The sequence below is a fragment of the Haematobia irritans genome, chromosome 1, assembly GCF_050003625.1.
Source record: "Haematobia irritans isolate KBUSLIRL chromosome 1, ASM5000362v1, whole genome shotgun sequence".
NCBI lineage: Eukaryota > Metazoa > Arthropoda > Insecta > Diptera > Muscidae > Haematobia > Haematobia irritans.
The window spans coordinates 231019704-231039287 of record NC_134397.1 but is presented as its reverse complement, the minus strand read 5'-3'; the positions used below and the strand labels follow the sequence as shown (position 1 = coordinate 231039287).

At 28.5% G+C, this 19584-nt stretch overlaps 1 protein-coding gene across 3 annotated transcripts in view; it reads left to right on the top strand.

Moving 5' to 3' along the window:
• Positions 1 to 19584, top strand: part of LOC142222513 (uncharacterized) — a 57338-nt gene that overhangs the window by 33282 nt on the left and 4472 nt on the right. The window contains exons 2-5 of one of the 3 annotated variants that reach the window (XM_075292808.1): positions 7818 to 7939; positions 8208 to 8492; positions 12074 to 12838; positions 13172 to 13298. In XM_075292808.1, the coding sequence (XP_075148923.1) occupies positions 7935 to 7939; positions 8208 to 8492; positions 12074 to 12838; positions 13172 to 13298 (1182 nt within the window). In that variant the 5' untranslated portion in view covers positions 7818 to 7934. Of the gene's footprint in view, positions 1 to 7817; positions 7940 to 8136; positions 8493 to 12073; positions 12839 to 13168; positions 13299 to 19584 lie in introns of all 3 variants that reach the window. The other 2 variants (XM_075292725.1, XM_075292889.1) reach the window with 2 other exon arrangements.

The window sequence follows — 19584 nt, the reverse complement described above, 5'->3', positions numbered from 1 at the left end:
TAAAATTTTGACAAAATTTTCTAAAGAAATACAATTTTGACATAATTTTCTATGGAAATAAAATTTGGACATAATTTTCTATGGAAATAAAATTTTGACAACATTTTCTATAGAAAAAAATTAACAAAATTTTCTATAGAAATAAAATTTTGACAAAATTCTCTATAGAAATAAAATTTTGACAAAATTGTCAATGGAAATAAAATTTTGACAAAATTTTCTATAGAAATAAAAATTTTACAAAATTTTTTAAAGAAATAAAATATTGACAGAATTCTCTATAGAAATAAAATTTTGACAAGGTTTTCTATAGAAATAAAATTTTGAGAAAATTTTCTATGGAAATTAAATGTTGACAAAATTTTCTATAGAAATAAAATTCTAATAAAATCTGCTATAGAAAAAAAATTTTGAGAAAATTTTTTACAGAAATGAAATTTTGACAAAATTTTCTACAGAAATAAAGTTTTTACAAAATTTTCTATAGAAATTAAATTTTGACAAAATTTTCTACAGAAACAAAGTTTTTAGTCTTGTTTTGTCAGTGATCGAGACAACACGTATTGCGCTAGACGATTTGTTTATTTCTTAAATAATATTACACTAACAAATATTGTGGGAAAAAAAAAAAACATTGTTGTGTGACAATCATACAGTCCTCAGTATAACTGAACCAACATAACCCATAAGTGATACACACTCAACGCTGCAGAGACAAAACAAGTTTTCGTGCTGAGTGCACTTGTTGTTCTCAGTATGAGAAGCAGTGAGACAAAGAGAGGCGAACACACGAAAGAAGACGATGACGACAACTGGCAAAGAGTGTCATCTAAGAGAAAACATTCAGGCTCCCCAACATCTTTCAATCAACCCAAACGTTTTAACATAGATGATGTACCAACAACATCGGTTAATCGTTTCAATAGGCTTGCTGAAGATATGGAAGCTAGTGATGATGATGACGAAGAAAGCAATGCTGGAAGCCAACGTGATGAGCCGAAACCCCCACCTATTTTTATTCCTGATGTTGCTGACATATCAAAAATGGTTGCTAGTTTATGTAAGATTATATCTAGTAAACATTTTTCATTTAAATCTTTGAGAGATGGTCAAGTTAGGCTTGTAACTAAGAATGTAGATTCCTACCGAAAAGTTGTAAAGTTTTTAGACAGCTCTAAAAAAGCATTTCATACTTACCAGCTTAAAAATGAAAGGGCTTATAAAGTCGTTATAAGGGGTCTGCACCATACCACGCCTACATCAGACATAAAAGCCATGCTACTTTCTTTAGGACACCAGGTGCGCAGTGTAAGGAATATTGTCAGTCGTCAGACGAAATTGCCTTTACCAATGTTTTTCGTAGATTTGGATCCAAATCCAAATAATCATGAAATTTACAATTTAAAAACCTTTGAAAATGCAATAATTCAAGTTGAGCCCCCAAAGCGTTTTGATGACATTGTGCAATGTTTCCGCTGTCAAGAATTCGGCCATACTAAGTCGTATTGCAAAAAGGCATTCAGATGTGTCAAATGCGGTTTAGGGCATCCAACAACTGAATGCACGAAACCCCACGATGTTCCTCCAAGATGTGTCAATTGCGTGCAGACTCATACCGCCAACTATAAAGGATGTTCGGTTTATCAAAATATGATCAGAAAAAGGACAATTCCGGAAAGTAGAAAATCAAGTTTCCAGCCAATTTCTAACGCACGGGCTCAACAAATCGATTTGTGCGATTCTCATACTATGCCAAATATGTCATACTCTCAAGTAGCAAGAGGTGTTGAACCTAGTCAAAATAACTTGTTACAAAGGATCGAAGCTATGCTGAACAAACAAATTGAGTTAACTAATACTCTGATTAACATGATGTCAATGATCATGAATAAATTATGCAATTAGATCTGGTGATATCTATATGGAATGCCAACGGCATATCCAATCATTTAAAAGAAGTAGAATTGTTTCTTAAAGTCAACCATGTAGATATATTTTTAGTTTCGGAAACCCATTTAACAAGCAGATCTTTTTTTAAAGTTCGTGGATTTGACTTAGTATATACTAACCATCCAGATGATAGAGGCCATGGAGGAGCTGCTATCTTGATTAAAAATAACATTAAATATGAAATCGCAGAACCTGTTTCTAAAAATTCACTTCAAGCAGCAGGAATAAAAATTATATGTGATAGAAACGAAGTATTGGTTTACTCAATATATTTTCCTCCTCGGTTTGACGTAAAAAGTGCTGATTTTGAGAGTTTTTTCAAAAAATTGGGGAATAGATTTATTGTTGGCGGAGATTTTAATGCCAAACATCCATGGTGGGGTTCTCGCTTAACCAATCCAAAAGGAAAGGAGCTATACAAATGTATCACAAAGAACAATTATTCCACCTTATCGACGGGAACGCCTACACACTGGCCTGATGATCTAACGAAAATTCCTGATCTTTTAGACTTTGTAGTTTATTACGGCATATCGAACTCTTCTTTTGACATTCATGGTTCTGACGACTTAAGCTCTGACCATAGTCCCATTATCATCAACTACAACACGAATCATTGTAGCAAGCACAAAACTCCTAGATTAGTTGCAAAAACGACAAATGTCGAACAATTTCACAGTTGGATAGAAAGAAATTTGAATCTAGGGATTTCACTAAACCACGGTGATGATATTGATGACGCCATTGAATTCTTCATTAGATTGATACACGAAGCTGCATTTAGAGCTTTACCAGAGCAAGAGAACATAGTCGTATCTGATCTTAAAGTTACACAAGAAATAAAAGATCTCATTAGGCAAAAACGTCGTTTGAGAAAACTGTATCAAAGAAATAGAACACCTTTTCACAAAGCCATGTTCAATCGTGCTGTTAGGAATCTTATCCATTGCCTTAAAAATGTAAAAAATGAATCTTTGGGTAACTATCTAATCAATTTAAGTCCTTCAGGCGACAACGACCACAAGTTGTGGAATGCCACAAAATATCTTAAAAGGCCACAGAAACGAAATGTTCCGGTTAAAGATTGGTCTGGTTCATGGTGTAGATCTGATAAGAGCAAAGCACAAGCTTTCAAACTCCATTTGGAAGAAACGTTCACACCATTCTCGTTTTGTTCGAGCTATGAATGTGATGAGATCACCGGATATTTAGATGTTGCATGTCAGATGTCTAAACCAATCAAACCTTTTCGGGTCCGTGAAATCGAAGATGAGGTAAAGATGTTGAACCACAAAAAGTCCCCTGGTTACGACAACATAGACGGGAAAACTTTAAAACTTCTGCCACGCAAGGCAATAATATATATTACGATTTTGTTCAATGCTATATTGCGATTGTCTTACTACCCTACACAATGGAAGTATGCTAAAATAATTTTGATTTTGAAGTCCAATAAACCAGAGCACGAAGTGAGCTCATATCGACCTATAAGTTTATTGCCAACATTATCCAAATTGTTTGAAAGATTATTTCAAAGAAGACTTCAACCTCTAATTGAATCGTTAAATATATTACCAGAGCACCAGTTTGGATTCCGGCAAAGCCATGGGACCCCTGAGCAATGCCATAGGGTAATAAAAAAGATTCGAGAAAGTCTGGAAAATAAGGAGTATTGTTCAGCAGTTTTTCTTGATGTAAAACAGGCGTTTGATAGAGTATGGCATGAGGGACTATTATATAAGATCAAGAAATTGCTTCCAGCCCCTTATTATCTACTTCTAAAATCGTATTTGCATGAAAGGAAATTTTACGTCAGTGTTAATGATGTAGATTCTGACATAGGTATAATCAGCGCCGGAGTTCCGCAAGGCAGCGTATTAGGGCCGCTGCTATATACGATTTTTACGTCCGATATGCCAGCTAGTAGTAATGTTACCACAGCTACTTATGCAGATGATACTGCCATCTTAGCATCAAGTAAATCACGTACCGAAGCTTCTGGATTAGTGCAAAAAGAATTGATTGAAATCCAAAAATGGTTAACCAAATGGAATATAAAAGTTAATGCTGAGAAATCCACGCATGTAACATACACTTTGAGATTGGGGGATTGTCCACGCCTTTCATTAAATGGCGAGTTTATACCGAAAGCGAATAGCGTTAAATATCTCGGAATACATATTGATAGAAAGCTAAATTGGCAAACACATATAAAAACCAAACGAAAACAATTAAATCTGAAAATGAAACAACTGTATTGGCTACTTGGACGAAAGTCTAAACTAAGTTTAGAAAACAAAGTTTTAATCTACAAAACTATTATAAAACCCGTATGGACGTACGGTATACAGCTCTGGGGAACAGCCAGCACTTCTAATATTGAGATTTTGCAAAGATTTCAAAATAAGACCCTTAGAACAATTGTTAATGCACCTTGGTACGTTAGAAATTCTACGATACACAATGATTTAAATATTCCAACTGTTGTTCAGGAAGTTAGCAGATATAGCTCGACTTACCTCAATAGACTTAGTTACCATCCAAATATCTTAGCTATAACACTCTTAGATGAAACTGATGAAATTAATAGGCTTAAAAGACTGCACATTTTAGATCTCCCATTTAGAAAATAATAATGAAAATATGTTGTCATATATACATTGTTAACTATCAGTAATATTAAAATTATTATATTAAAATAGTTTTTTTTTTTGTTGTAGCTAAGAGAATCTGTATTTTTTTTTTTTAAGTTTTTTAGAACTTAAATATCTGTTACTCGTAAGGTTTTATAAAATTTTGCTTATTATTTCCCTGTAAATAGATTGCAAATAAATGAGTTTGAAAAAAAAAAAAAAAAAAAAGAAACAAAGTTTTTACAAAATTTTCTATAGAAATGAAATTTTGACAAAATTTTCTATATAAATGAAATTTTGACAAAATTTTCTATAGAAATAAAATGTTGACAAAATTTTCTATAGAAATAAAAGTTTAACATAATTTTCTGAAGAAACTAAATTTTGACAAAATTTTCTATAGCAGTAAAATTTTGACAAAATTTTCTATTGAAATAAAATTTTGACAAAATTTTCTGTAGAAAAAAAATTCAAAATTTTGTATAGAAATAAAATGTTGACAAATTTTCTATACAAATAAAATTTTGATAAAATTTTCTATAGAAATAAAATTTTTACAAAATTTTCTACTGAAATACAATTTTAAAACAAAATTTTCTTTAGAAATAAAATTTTGACATAATTTTCTATTGCAATAATATTTGACAAAATTTTCTATAGAAATAAACTGTTGACAAATTTTCTACAAAAATACAATTTTGAAACAAAAGTTTTTTTAGAAATAAAATTTTGACAAAATTTTCTACGGAAATAAAATTTTGATAAAATTTTTTATAGAAATAAAATTTTGACAACATTTTCTATTGAAATAAAATTTTGACAACATTTTCTACAGAAATAAAATGTTGACAAATTTTCTATAGAAATAAAATTTTGATAAAATTTTCTATGGAAATAAAATTTTAACAAAAGATTCTATTGAAATAAAATTTTGACAAAATTTTCTAAAGATATACAATTTTGAAATTTGAATTTTTTTTTTTGAATTTTCTATGGAAACAAAACTTTGACAAAGTTTTCTATGGAAATAAAATTTTGACAAAATTTTCTATAAAAATAAAATTTTGACAAAATTATCTATAGAAATAAAATTTTGACAAAATCTTCTATGGAAATAAAATTTTGACAAAATTTTCTACAGAAATAAAATGTTGACGAAATTTTCTTTAGAAATAAAATTTTGACAAAATTGTCTATGGAAATAAAATGCTGACAAAATTTTTTAAAGAAATAAAATATTGACAGAATTCTCTATAGAAATAAAATTTTGACAAAATTTTCTATAGAAATAAAATTTTGAGAAAATTTTCTATGGAAATTAAATGTTGACAAAATTTTCTATAGAAATAAAATTTTAATAAAATCTGCTATAGAAATAAAAATTTGAGAAAGTTTTCTACAGAAATAAAGTTTTTATAAAATTTTCTACAGAAATAAAGTTTTTACAAAATTTTCTATAGAAATGAAATTTTGACAAAATTTTCTATAGAAATGAAATTTTGACAAAATTTTCTATAGAAATGAAATTTTGACAAAATTTTCTATAGAAGTGAAATGTTGACAAAATTTTCTGAAGAAATAAAATTTTGACAAAATTTTCTATAGAAATAAAATTTTGACAAAATTTTCTATTGAAATAAAATGTTGACAAAATTTTCTGTAGAAAAAATTTTTCAAAATTTTTTATAAAAATAAAATGTTGACAAATTTTCTATAGAAATAAAATTTTGACAAAATTTTCTACTGAAATGCAATTTTGAAACAAATAAAATTTTGACATAATTTTCTATGGATATAAAATTTTGACAAAATTTTCTATAGAAATAAACTGTCGGCAAATTTTCTACAGAAATACAATTTTGAAACAAAAGTTTATTTATAAATAAAATTTTGACAAAATTTTCTACGGAAATAAAATTTTGACTAAATTCTTTATAGAAATAAAATTTTGACAACATTTTTTATAGAAATAAAATTCTATCAATAAAATTTTGACAACATTTTCTATAGAAATAAAATTTTTACAAAATTTTGTATAGAAATAAAATGTTGACAAAATTTTCTATAGATATAAAATTTTGACAAAATTTTCTATGGAAATTAAATGTTGAGAAAATTTTCTATAGAAATAAAATTTTAAGAAAATTTTCTTTAGAAATAAAATTTTGACAAAATTATCTATAGAAATAAAATTTTGACAAAATTTTCTACAGAAATAAAATTTTGACAAAATTTTCTTTAGAAATAAAATTTTGACAAAATTTTTTATGGAAATAAAATTTTGACAAAAATTTTTTATGGAAATAAAATTTTGAGAAAATTGTATATGGAAATAAAATTTTAACAAAATTTTATTTTTTTAGAAATAAAATTTTGCAAAATAAGATATTTTATTTTGTAGCTTTTTGGTAAAATTTTCTCCAACTTTTGGTAGATTATTTGTGGGTCGAGTGGTCCGAACGCCGTTTCACATTGAGGTGAAACCACTTAGAGAGGTTTTGAAACACTCACCAGCATTACTGAGAGGGGAAAATACGTCACTGAAAAAAATGTTTGATCTTTGGTCGAAATTGGGATTGAACCCATGACCCTTTGTATGCAAGGCGGGCATTGCTCCCCGATGGTTGGCACTAAAAATATAAAAGTGTCTATCTTCTCAATACGACCGTGCAGCGTGTGACTTTGTCGGCCGTTGGAAGGTCATTATTGGTGCTGATGTTATTTCTGACATATTGTCAAATTTGAGAATTATAATTTTTCCTATTTGTCTTTTATAGAAGGTTAATTATTCGATTTTCGAGTTTTTTATCCCTAGTTTGAGAGACCCATTTAAAATTCATTAGAGATTATCTAAATTTGAATGCTTCCGGATTACAGGTAGTTAATCACTATTTTGGAATCTGTACTTTAACTAGATATCTATGTCGGTTTATTTGACTGATGGTTTTCTTTAATTTTCCCTAATGTGAGCATTTCCAACAATGCATTTCCTCATATGATACACATTTAACTTTACCGCATATCTTACATTTTTCATCAACTGACTTTTCCTATTGTACTTCCCTTAATGAATAAAAATGCAATATAATTATTTCTCAACCAAATTAAAAAAATATATATGTAGGAGCATAGGATTTTACATAATATAACCTAGATAACTGCTAGTAAAGCTATGCAGTATTTAAAATTTTACTTTGGTAATAAATGTTATTTTCACTTTTTATCTATTTTTAGAGATTTCATACATATCTTTGACGTCTACCACAGAAGGAAATCAATTTAAATGTGATTAATGAAAAATACCATACCATAAGGTTTCGATCCCCATCCTTGCCAGATCACATTGTCATCATGTTGTAAGATCCCCATTTTTATTTTTTTCTCATTCATCATTGGAATTCATTTTTATCTATGCTAAAAAAAATCCGAAAACATCACATGTATATAGTACCGTATCTATGTATAAATATCACCATCATCCAGCACTTAATCCATTAACTTTCAAATTCAAAATCCATATTTTTTGTTCCTAAATTATCTACAAAAAAAAAAGATAATCGACCTAACTACCCCCTCCAAAACAAACATACAACCATCCTCACCGTCACGTACCCCATCCGACAGGAGACAAATTCTATTGAAAAATCATCAAGAATCCTTAACGATGGCCGATAGTCGTGAACGTATACGTGGACCTTCGCGGGATGGTCGTGAATTTTTAACCAGCCCCCGTCAAGTATTACGACGTCTGATGTTACTCTCCGAAGGTCGACAATATCGTGAAGCTGCTGGTGTAGTTGGTCGTTTGGGGCCATCCGTACTGAGATCTGTTATTGCGGAATTACCAATTGATTTGTTATTGGAACATTTACCACACAGTGCTTATTTATTGGAATCGTTTTTCTCGAGGTGAGTACAAACTAACAATATTAAGACAGAGACAAAAATTAACGTAAAAATTTTATTTCTATAGAAAAATTTGTCAGAATTATATTTCTATAGAAAATTCTGTCAAAATTTGATTTCTAAAGAAAATTTTGTCAAAATTTTATTTCCAAAGAAAACTTTGTAAAAATGTTATTTCTTTAGACAATTTTGTGAAAAATTTATTTCTAAAGAAAAATTTGTCAAAATTTTTTTCTATAGAAAATTTTGTCAAATTTCTATTTCCAAAAAAAATTTATCAAAATTTTATTTCTTTAAAAAATGTTGCTCAAATTTTATTTCTACAGGAAATTTTGTCAAAATTGTATTTCTAAATGAATTTTTGTCAAAATTTCCTTTCTATAGGAACGTATGTCAAAATTTCCTTTCTATAGGAAATTATGTCAAAGTTTCCTTTCTATAGGGCATTTTGACAAAATTTCATTTCTATAGAAAATTTTCTAAAAATTTAATTTCTATAGTAAATTTTTTCAAAAATTTTAGGAAATTTTGTCAATTTTTTGACATATATTATTTCTATAGGAAATCTTGCCAATTTTTTTTATTTCTATGGAAATTTTCTATAGGAAATTTGGTCAAAATTTCATCTGGGAGCCACCGTGGTGCAATGGTTAGCATGCCCGCTTGCATACACAAGGTCGAGGGTTCGATTCCTGCTTCGACTGAACACCAAAAAGTTTTCCAGCGATGGATTATCCCACCTCAGTAATGCTGGTGACATTACTGAGGGTTTCAAAGCTTCTCTAAGTGGCTATAAAAAGGTGGTCCCTTGTCATTGAGCTTAATATGGAATCGGGCAGCACTCAGTGATAAGAGAGAAGTTCACCAATGTGGTATCACAATGGACTGAATAGTCTAAGTGAGCCTGATACATCGGGCTGACACCTAACCTTAATTTCTATAAGAAAATTTTATCAATTTTTTGTCAAATTTTTATTTATTTGGAAAATTTTGTCAAAATTTTATTTCTAAAGAAAATTTCGTGAAATTTTATTTCCAAAGAAAATTTCGTGAAATTTTTTGTGAAATAGAAGATTTTGTTAAAATTTTATTTGTTTTGAACATTTTGTTAAAATTTTATTTCTACAGGAAATTTTGTCAAAATTTTATTTCTATAGGAAATTTTGTCAAAATTTCATTTCTATAGGAAATTTTCTCAAAATTTTTTTTTCAAAATTTTCTCAAAATTTCCTTTCTATAGAATTTTTTTTTTCAAAATTTCCTTTCTATAGGAAATTTTGTCAAAATTTCCGTTCTATAGAAATTTCAAATTTCATTTCCATAGAAAATTTTCTAAAATTTTCATTTCTATAGGAAATTTTGTCAAAATTTTATTTCCAAAGAAAATTTTGTGAATTTTTTTGTGAAATAGAAGATTTTGTTAAAATTTTATTTCTTTAGAACATTTTGTTAAAATTTTATTTCTATAGGAAATTTGGCAAAATTTCCTTTCTATAGGAAATTTTGTCAAAATTTCCTTTCTATAGGAAATTTTGTCAAAATTTAATTTCTATAGGAAATTTTGTCAAAATTTAATTTCTATAGGAAATTTTGTCAAAAATTTTTCTTAGGAAATTTTGTCAATTTTTTTGACATATATTATTTCTATAGGAAATTTTACCATTTTTTTTTTATTTCTATGGAGATTGTCTATCGGAAATTTGGTCAAAATTTCATTTCTATAAGAAAATTTTATCAATTTTTTTTTTCAAAATTTTATTTCTACAGGATGTTTTGTCTAAATTTTATTCCTATAAAAAATTTTATCAAAATTTTATTTCTATACAAAATGTTGTAACCATTTTATTTCTATAGGAAAATTTGACAAAATGTAATTTTTATGGAAATTTTTGTAAAAATTTTATTTCTATAGGAAATTGTTTGAAAATTTTATTTCTATAGGCAATTTTGTGCACTTTTCATTTCTATATGAAGTTTTTGTCAACATTTTTTCTATAGCAAACAAAATGTTGTCAAAATTTAATTTCTATAAAAAAATTTCTCAAAATCTTATCTCTATAAAAAATTCATCAAAATTCTATTTCTATAAGAAATTTTGACAAAATTCTATTTCCATAGAAAATTTTCACAAAATTCTATTTCTATAGGAAAATTTGACAAAATTTCATTTCTATGGAAAATTATGTCTACATTTTATTTCTATAGGAAATTTTCATTTGTTTAGAAAATTTTGTCAAAATTTCATTTCTATAGGAAAATTTTACAAAATGTCATTTCAATAAGAAAATTGGACAAAATTTTATTTCTATAGGAATTTTTAACAAAATTTTGAAATTTTTCTTTCGGCGTGAGGTCATGAACTAATGAAAATTGCTGGTGTAACCGTTTTTCATTACTTTAATCTTAGAAAATAAATGAAACACAATTACACCATTTTTCATTAGTTCATGACCTCAAGCCGAACGAAAAATCCCCAAAATTTGAAAAATTCTAAAAATCAACTAACCCCCATTTTCAGGAAGCTCCGTTATTGCTACGTTAGCTAACGAACTTTTAAACCGTAGTATGGACATGTCTGTCATCATGTCTATATATTCCATATGCCAGTTAGCAACTTAACTGCTAAAAAATTTTCAGTTAAAGTTAAACGGAGAGAAGATATTTCGATTTTACTTTCTGTTAACTGGGAGTTAAAGTCTAACCGAAATACATGAAAATGACCATAAGAAAACTAAATATTTTGACAAAAATTTATTACAATAGAATATTTGGACAAAATTTGTTTCTATAGAAAATTTTGTCAAAATTTTATTTCCATAGAAAATTCAGTCAAAATTTTGTTTTTATAGAAAATTTGGACAAAATTCTATTTTTATAGAAACTTTGGACAAAATTTTATTTCTATACGAAATTTTGTCAAAATTTTATTTCTTTACGAAATTTCGTCAAAATTTCATTTCTATAGGGTATTTTGTCAAAATTTCATTTCTATAAAAAATGTTCTCAAAATTTTATCTCTATAAAAAATTCATCAAAATTCTATTTCTATAAGAAATTTTGACAAAATTCTATTTCTATAGAAAATTTTCACAAAATTCTATTTCTATAGGAAAATTTGACAAAATTTCATTTCTATGGAAAATTATGTCAAAATATATACAGTTTGTCAAGAAAGTGTTTTGACAATGGGATAAAAATTATGTTTTGTTCCAAAATTAAATATAATGAAATTTAAAAAAAAAAATTATTATGTATTTTGGAAAGTATACATACGTACACAGAATTAAAAATTTAATAAAATATTTAATATTTCAATTATTTCTAGAAGTTGAAATAGTTGGCAATGTCAAAAGACTTTCTTGACAGACTGTATATATATATATATATATATATATATAAATAAATTCTATAGGAAATTTTATCAAAATTTAATTTGTATAGGAAATTTTGTCATTTTTTATTTTTATAGGAAATTTTATCAAAATTTCATTTCTATGGAAAATTATGTCAAAATTTTATTTCTATAGAAAATTTTGTCAAAATTTTCGATTTTCACTAAAGCATGTGTACACTCTACTTTCAAGATTACTCACAGTGAATCCTTCACCCAAACCCGATGTACCAACGGAGGCTGTTCTCTGGCAATTGGTGAAACTCTTCTCAAATCCTCATGATCCAGGATTGAAACAACGATGTTTAAAACTTCTCCAATCTTTAGTGCAATACGAACCAAATCTACGACATACGATAAGGGAAACACGCAAGTCCTTCAATGATGCGGTCCAAGGTTTGGGGGTACATGGCTTGACCACAGATCAATCGGGACAATTGATATCATTGCATATGGCATTGAAGACAGAATTGCAACGACATGTGGAAACTTATAAGGTAGCATTGCATAAACTGGAAGAGCTAAGTTTGGTAACCACAAATCAAGATCCTGCACATTCTTCACATCAACGTCTATTGGCTATTAACTATGGAGATATTCAGCAACGATTGATTGATAATAAAACCATTTTAACTGTATTGGATAAACCGGCCCTAAAACAATTAACTAGTCTCATAGAAAATCTCGCACAGCGTGTGGAAAATGATAAGGAGGTTCTGAAAGCAGTGGGTCAAGTGAAACGTGTAGACATGCAAGCAAATTTGGAGAAAAGGCCTGCGGCAGGACTTCTTATGAATTTTGCCCGGGGCTGTGAAGTGGTCCTCCAGATGATGGGACCCGAAAGTGTGAATGGTGGTCCAAGCAACAATCCCAGCATTATTAGTTCCCCTAAAGGTGGAAGCAATAGCAGTTGTAGTGATGGCTATCATTCCGATGATTCAACCAATGAAGAAATTAGGTGAGTTTCAAATTTGACCCAACGCCAACACAATCGTGCAGATGTTGTAGCATAGAAATCACTCTCGTTTCAAAGCAAACACCTTCATCATCTCCAAGGCTCGTAAGTAGTTGGGAATTTGTACCGCAAAATCACTTTCTCGCCTTGTTAAACGAGATAAGATGTTTATGCGCATGCGCGCCCCTTTGGCTTCAAGTATTTTTTTAAAAATTATCGATGCTTATTTTTTTAATGACTAATTTCAATTGTTTTACCTAGTTTTGTTGTTATCTTGTAAATTTTTCTCTGCCTATCTTGGTTGTCGTTTTTTTTTTCTTTATATTTTTCTAGCAGCATGGTTTCACAGTATCGTTTACTATATTTGGAGAATAGGACAGACACATTGGAGGCTCTCGACAGTTTGCCTCAGTTGAAAAATGTACATAATTTGAAAGCGAAAATTTTATTCTCAATAATAGTGGTAAGTAAATGGGTCATTTTATGATATTTTATAATATGAAAAATACATTATTTTGAGGTATAATTACTAAAATTAGTTGGTGAATAAGTTATACTGGAACATATTTTGTATAGAATTGAATAACATGGATGCAGTCTCATTGACAAATTTCAAATGGCTAATATAGTAAAATTGAGGGAACTTATGCATGGAGTTTGTTTTTTTGTACACAGAAAAAAACTGTCACCAATAAATATGATTGAAATTGTAATAAATTGCAGAATTAACTGATACAACTGACTTTAAATCAAACAAGTATATACGGCCGTAAGTTCGGCCAGACCGAATCTTATGTACTCTCCATGGATTGCGTAGAAACTTCTATGAAAGAATGTCATCCACAATCGAATTACTTGGGTTGTGGTATCTTAAAACTTCTTAACATCGTTTTCTAAATTGTGAGTTAGTCCATACGTGGTATATATTAGACCACAAAGTCATGTATAGGTAAGTACAATGAACCAAATATCAACTGACTCGGATGAAATTTGCTCCTCCAAGAGACTCCAAAACCAAATCTCTGGATCGGTTTATATGGGGGCTATATATGATTATGGACTGGTATGGACCACTTTTGGCATAGTTGTTAAATATCATATACTACCACCACGTACCAAATTTCAACCAGATCGAATGAATTTTGCTTCTCCATTAGGCACCGGAGGTTTATATGGGGCTATATATTTAATATGGACTGATATGAATCAATTACTGCATTGTTGTTGGATACAACATACTAACATCACGTACCAAATTTCAGCCGAATCGGATGAATTTTTCTCTTCCAAGGGGCTCCGGAGGTTAAATCTGGGGATCGTTTTATATGGCGCCTATATATAATTATGGACCGATTTCGACCAATTTTTTCATAGGTGTTTGAGGCCATATATTAACACCACGTACCAAATTTGAACTGAATCAGATGCACTTTGGTCTTCCAAGAGACTCCGGAGGTCAAATCTGGTGATCGGTTTATATGGCGGCTCTATATACCCAGCAAAAAATTTGGAAGTTCTTCCAAAGGCACACCTTTAAAATCACTTCCAGAAGATGCACTCCCAATGATGTTGTTTATTTTAACTACACAGGAAGTTCTTTTAATTAAATTTTTTATAACTTGGTTTTTTCATACTTTTAATGGATAAGTTTAACTTTTTTTGTTTCAAATAGGTTAAAAACAGAGTAAGAATTCATAAAATGGTACAAATCATTTAAATTTTGTAGAAAAAAATGCTAAATCCAATCTAAAAAATTGTGAATTTTTGAAAATGGTTGAGGTAAACGTTTCCGACAAGCGTTAGAATCCATTAAAAATTATAAAAATTATTTATTTATGATGTTGACCAATTTTTGCATGGTCATTAGAGACCATATACTTACACCACTACACTCTTAGAGGCTCCGCAAGCCAAATCGGTGGACCGGTTTATATGGGGGCTATATATAATTATGGACCGATGTGGACCAATTTTTGCATGGTTGTTAGAGACCATATACTAACACCATGTACCAGATTTCAGCCGGATCGGATGAAATTTGCTTCTCTTAGAGGATTCGCAAGCCAAATTTTGGGGGCTATACGTAAAAGTGGACCTATATGGCCCATTTGCAATACCATCTGACCTACATCAATAACAACTACTTGTGCCAAGTTTCAAGTCGATAGCTTGTTTCGTTCGGAAGTTAGCGTGATTTCAACAGACGGACGGACGGACATGCTCAGATCGACTCAAAATTTCACCACCACCCAGATTATATATACTTTATGGGGTCTTAGACTAATATTTCGATGTGTTACAAACGCTTTTAATTAGAATATTAATTATCTCAATTACCATATTAATTAAATCAAAAATATTTCAAATATATTTCAGTTTTCAAAAAAAAAAAATTAATTGAATGTGGCAAAGGAATCAATTGAATTTTTAATCAAGCCTTTTTATACCCTCCATCAAAGGATGACAGGCACGATTGTCAGAATTGATAGAATTCTAAAAAAATGCTAGATTTTTTACTGTTTGATAGATTGGTAGAATTCTTGGTGTTTTGGTAGATTTTACAAAACATTCCTGCCCAACTAAGAGTTACTTCCATTTTCTATAGAAATAAAATTTTGGCAAAATATTGTATAGAAATAAAATATTGACAACATTTTCTATAGAAAAAAATTTTTATATTGGAATAAAATGTTGACAAAATTTTCTATAGAAATAAAATTTTGACAAAATTTCCTATAGAAATAACATTTTGTTAAAATTCTCTATAGAAATAAAGTTTTGAAAAAATTTTCTATAAGAATAATATATTTTTTTTCATTTTCTCCAGAAATAAAATTTTGACAACATTTTCTATAGAAATAAAATTTAATTAAAATTTTCTATAGAAAGAAAATTTCGACAAAATTTACTATTGAAAAAAAAAAATTACAAAATTTTATATAGAAATAAAATGTTGACAAAATTTTCTGTTGAAATAAAATATTGACAAAATTTTCTTTAGAAATAAAATTGGTAGATTTTTTACTGTTTGATAGATTGGTAGAACTCTTGATGTTTTGGTAGATTTTACAAAACATTCCTGTCCAACTAAGAGGTACTTCCATTTTCTATAGATATAAAATTTTGGCAAAATATTGTATAGAAATGAAATATTGACAGCATTTTCTATAGAAAAAAAATTACAAAATTTTTATATAGAAATAACATTCTGACAAAATTTCCTATAGAAATAACATTTTGACAAAATTCTCTATAGAAAGAAAATTTTGACAAAATTTTCTATAAAAATAATATTTTAACAACATTTTCTCCAGAAATAAAATTTTGACAACATTTTCTATAGAAATACAATTTTATCAAAATTTTCTATAGAAATAAAATTTCGACAAAATTTGCTATTGAAAAAAAAAAATTAAATTTTTTTTTTTTTTTTTTTTTTTGAAATTTTGACAAAATTCCCTATAGAAATAACATTATGAAAAAAATTTGTGGAAATAAAATTTTGACAAAATTTTTGTGGAAATAAAATTTTATCAAATTTTTCTATAGAAATAAAATTTTGACAAAATTTTTATATAGAAATAAAATTTCGACAAAACTTTTCATAGCAATAAAAAATTTGACAAAATGTTTTATAGCAATAAAAATTTTTACAAAATTTTCTATAGAAATAAAATTTTGACAAAATTTTCTATCGGAATAAAATTTTGACAAAATTTTCTATAGCAATAAGAATTTTTACAAAATTTTCTATAGAAATAAAATTTTGACAAAATTTTCTATAGAAATAAAATTATGACAAAATTTTCTATAGAAATAAAATTTTCTATAGAAATAAAATTTCGACAAAATTTTCTATAGAAACAAAGTCTGGACAACATTTTCTATAAGAATAATATTTTAACAAAATTTTCTATAGAAATAAAATTTCGACAAAATTTTCTATAGAAATATTTTTTTTAAGATGAGATCAAAACAACAAATAACATATGATTGAAGTACAAACCAACAATAAAAAACAAAAACGAAGGAAGTAAGAGGAAGCACGCTTAAAATAAGCCCAGCCAACTGCACTCAAATCGATGATTTGACAGTGTCAAAGGAAAAGAGAGATGTTTGTACAAAGATTTATTTGGGCAGAGGCCAACTACCATAAATCTTTTTTGCGGAGGGTTCGATTGTGGATCACTTTGGGTTTAGTGAACTACCCGAATTTATTCTGATAATTGGTTGATAGTTTTGCTGCAAGTAGAGGATGCTGATGAGGAATGAGGAATAATTCCGAAACATGCGTCCATCCAACCATCTTGCAGTATATAGGGCTTTGCCCAAATAAATTTGACAAACATTCTTTTCCTCTGTTGGTTAAGCTACTCTTGTAGTTTAGTCAACGCAATGGTTTTAAAGCTAAGATCGAAACAACAACAATAAAATTTTGACAAAATTTTCTATAGAACTAAAATGTTGACAAAATTTTCTATAGAACTAACATTTAGACAACATTTTCTATAGAACTAAAATTTAGACAAAATTTTCTATAGAAATAAAATTTTGACAAAATTTTCTATAGAAATACAATTTTGACAAAATTTTCTATTGAAATACAATTTTGACAAAATTTTCTATAGAAATAAAATTTTGAAATTTTTGGGAAAAAAAATTTTGCTATAGAAATAAAATTTTCTATAGCAATGAAAATTTTGACAAAATTTTCTATAGAAATAAAATTTTATCAAAATTTTCTATAGAAATAAAATTTTATGAAAATTTTCTATAGAAATAAAATTTCGACAAAATATTCTATAGAAATAAAATTTTGACAAAATTTTCTATAGAAATAAAATTTTGACAAAATTTTCTATAAAAATAAAATTTTGACAAAATTTTCTATAGAAATTAAATGTTGACCAAATTTTCTATAGAAATAAAATTTGGACATAATCGCAGACATAATCAATTACGAACAACAATAAAAAAGATCATTTTCACAGGAGTTCACCACACTGTGGTAACACAATGGACTGAATAGTCTATATGAGTCTGGTAAAGGGTGGTTAAAATTTCAAGGGCCGATGTTGATTTTGAATAAGACACAAACTATTTAGGAAATTATTGTAATTTTATTTTATTATGATATATTGGTATTACTCAATTATGTATGGAACAAAATATTGGCCAAATAGGCGCCGCGACCTCGGTGGCACACCTTCATCCGATGGTCCAAATTTTCGATGACACTGAGGCATAATGGAGGTTCTATGCCGTTAATGTGCTGAATTATCTCAAATTATTGTAATTTTATTTTATTATGATATATTGGTATTACTTAATTATGTATGGAACAAAATATCGGCCAAATGGGCGCCGCGACCTCGGTGGCACACCTTCATCCGAATTTTCGATGATTCACAGTTACTGCCTGACCGGCCTCATTTTGGAAAAAATACGGCCCGATGATGCCGCCAACCCATAAACCGCACCAAACAGTCACTCTTTGTGGGTGCATTGATTTTTCGACAATCACTCTTGGATTCTCATTCACCCAAATGCGGCAATTTTGTTTTTTGACGAATCCACTGAGGTGAAAATGTGCCTCATCACTGAAGATGATTTTCTTCGAAAATTGATCATCCACTGTTGCCATTTCTTGGAACCATTCTGCCCATTCACGACGTGCATGGTTCAAATTGAGTAAGTCTGAAATAGAGAAATGTCAAATAAAATTCGAAAAAAAACTTGGCGTTTAGGTGTGGTTCACATTCAACATCGGCCCTTACAATTTAATCACCCTTTACATTGGGCTGCCACCTAATTTAACATAACGGGTTTCTTGCGATTAAGAACAAATTTATATTTGAAATACCTATATGGGAAAATATATATTATATTTAAATTTAGATGTTATTTAATTGTAGATTTTAATTCGTTACTTACAACTGTTTTACATTTGCTTCATTTATAATTCAATAAAATTTTTAAATATAATTTTTTTTTGTGGATTAGCACCCATTCACTAGGGCTCGGACAATAACTAGTGAGGAGCTGTTAATAATTATGGATCATTCAAGTTGATTCAACAAAATATCATAGGATTGGTTCAGTTGTTAAAACTGGAAGTGCATTAGGCTGGGGAAAATTTCTTAAACAAATTTAAAAGTAATCTGAAACAAAATAAAACGGTTCAACAAACATAAGTTAATTGTTTAATCAGTCTAACGACTGTCTTTTTCCTGTGTATGTTTGCAGTAACAATAAGATTTTCCAAAAAGTCTCCGATGAATTCAATAACAACTAGTTTTCATTGCCAAAATTCAAAGTCTAATTAGACCTAATGAATTCATTGATCTATAGACAGTCAATAATAATGGAAATACCACTACATTAAATCACTTAATAATAAAATATATTATTTGCATCGGCATTCAAATGTCGATTTTCAATGATATGGAAACTTTCGTTTTCAAATTCAAAGCCTTTCACAATCAATGACTTAAGTGATATGCAACCAGAGTTTCCTATTGTTTTCATGCGCTAAGAAATGATCTATTTCATCACCTGCAGACAAAACTAACCTAAGGCAAAATTTTAAATTTAACGAAAAACTGTTAAAATTACTGGTTAGTTTTTTTTTTTTTAACAAATAATAACAAATGCGATTAAAGAAATATTGGTCCAATTTTCAAACCACAAACGATTTGTGAATTAGCAAATGGGAATGGTAATTATGGGTTTAAGTATTTGGGTAATCA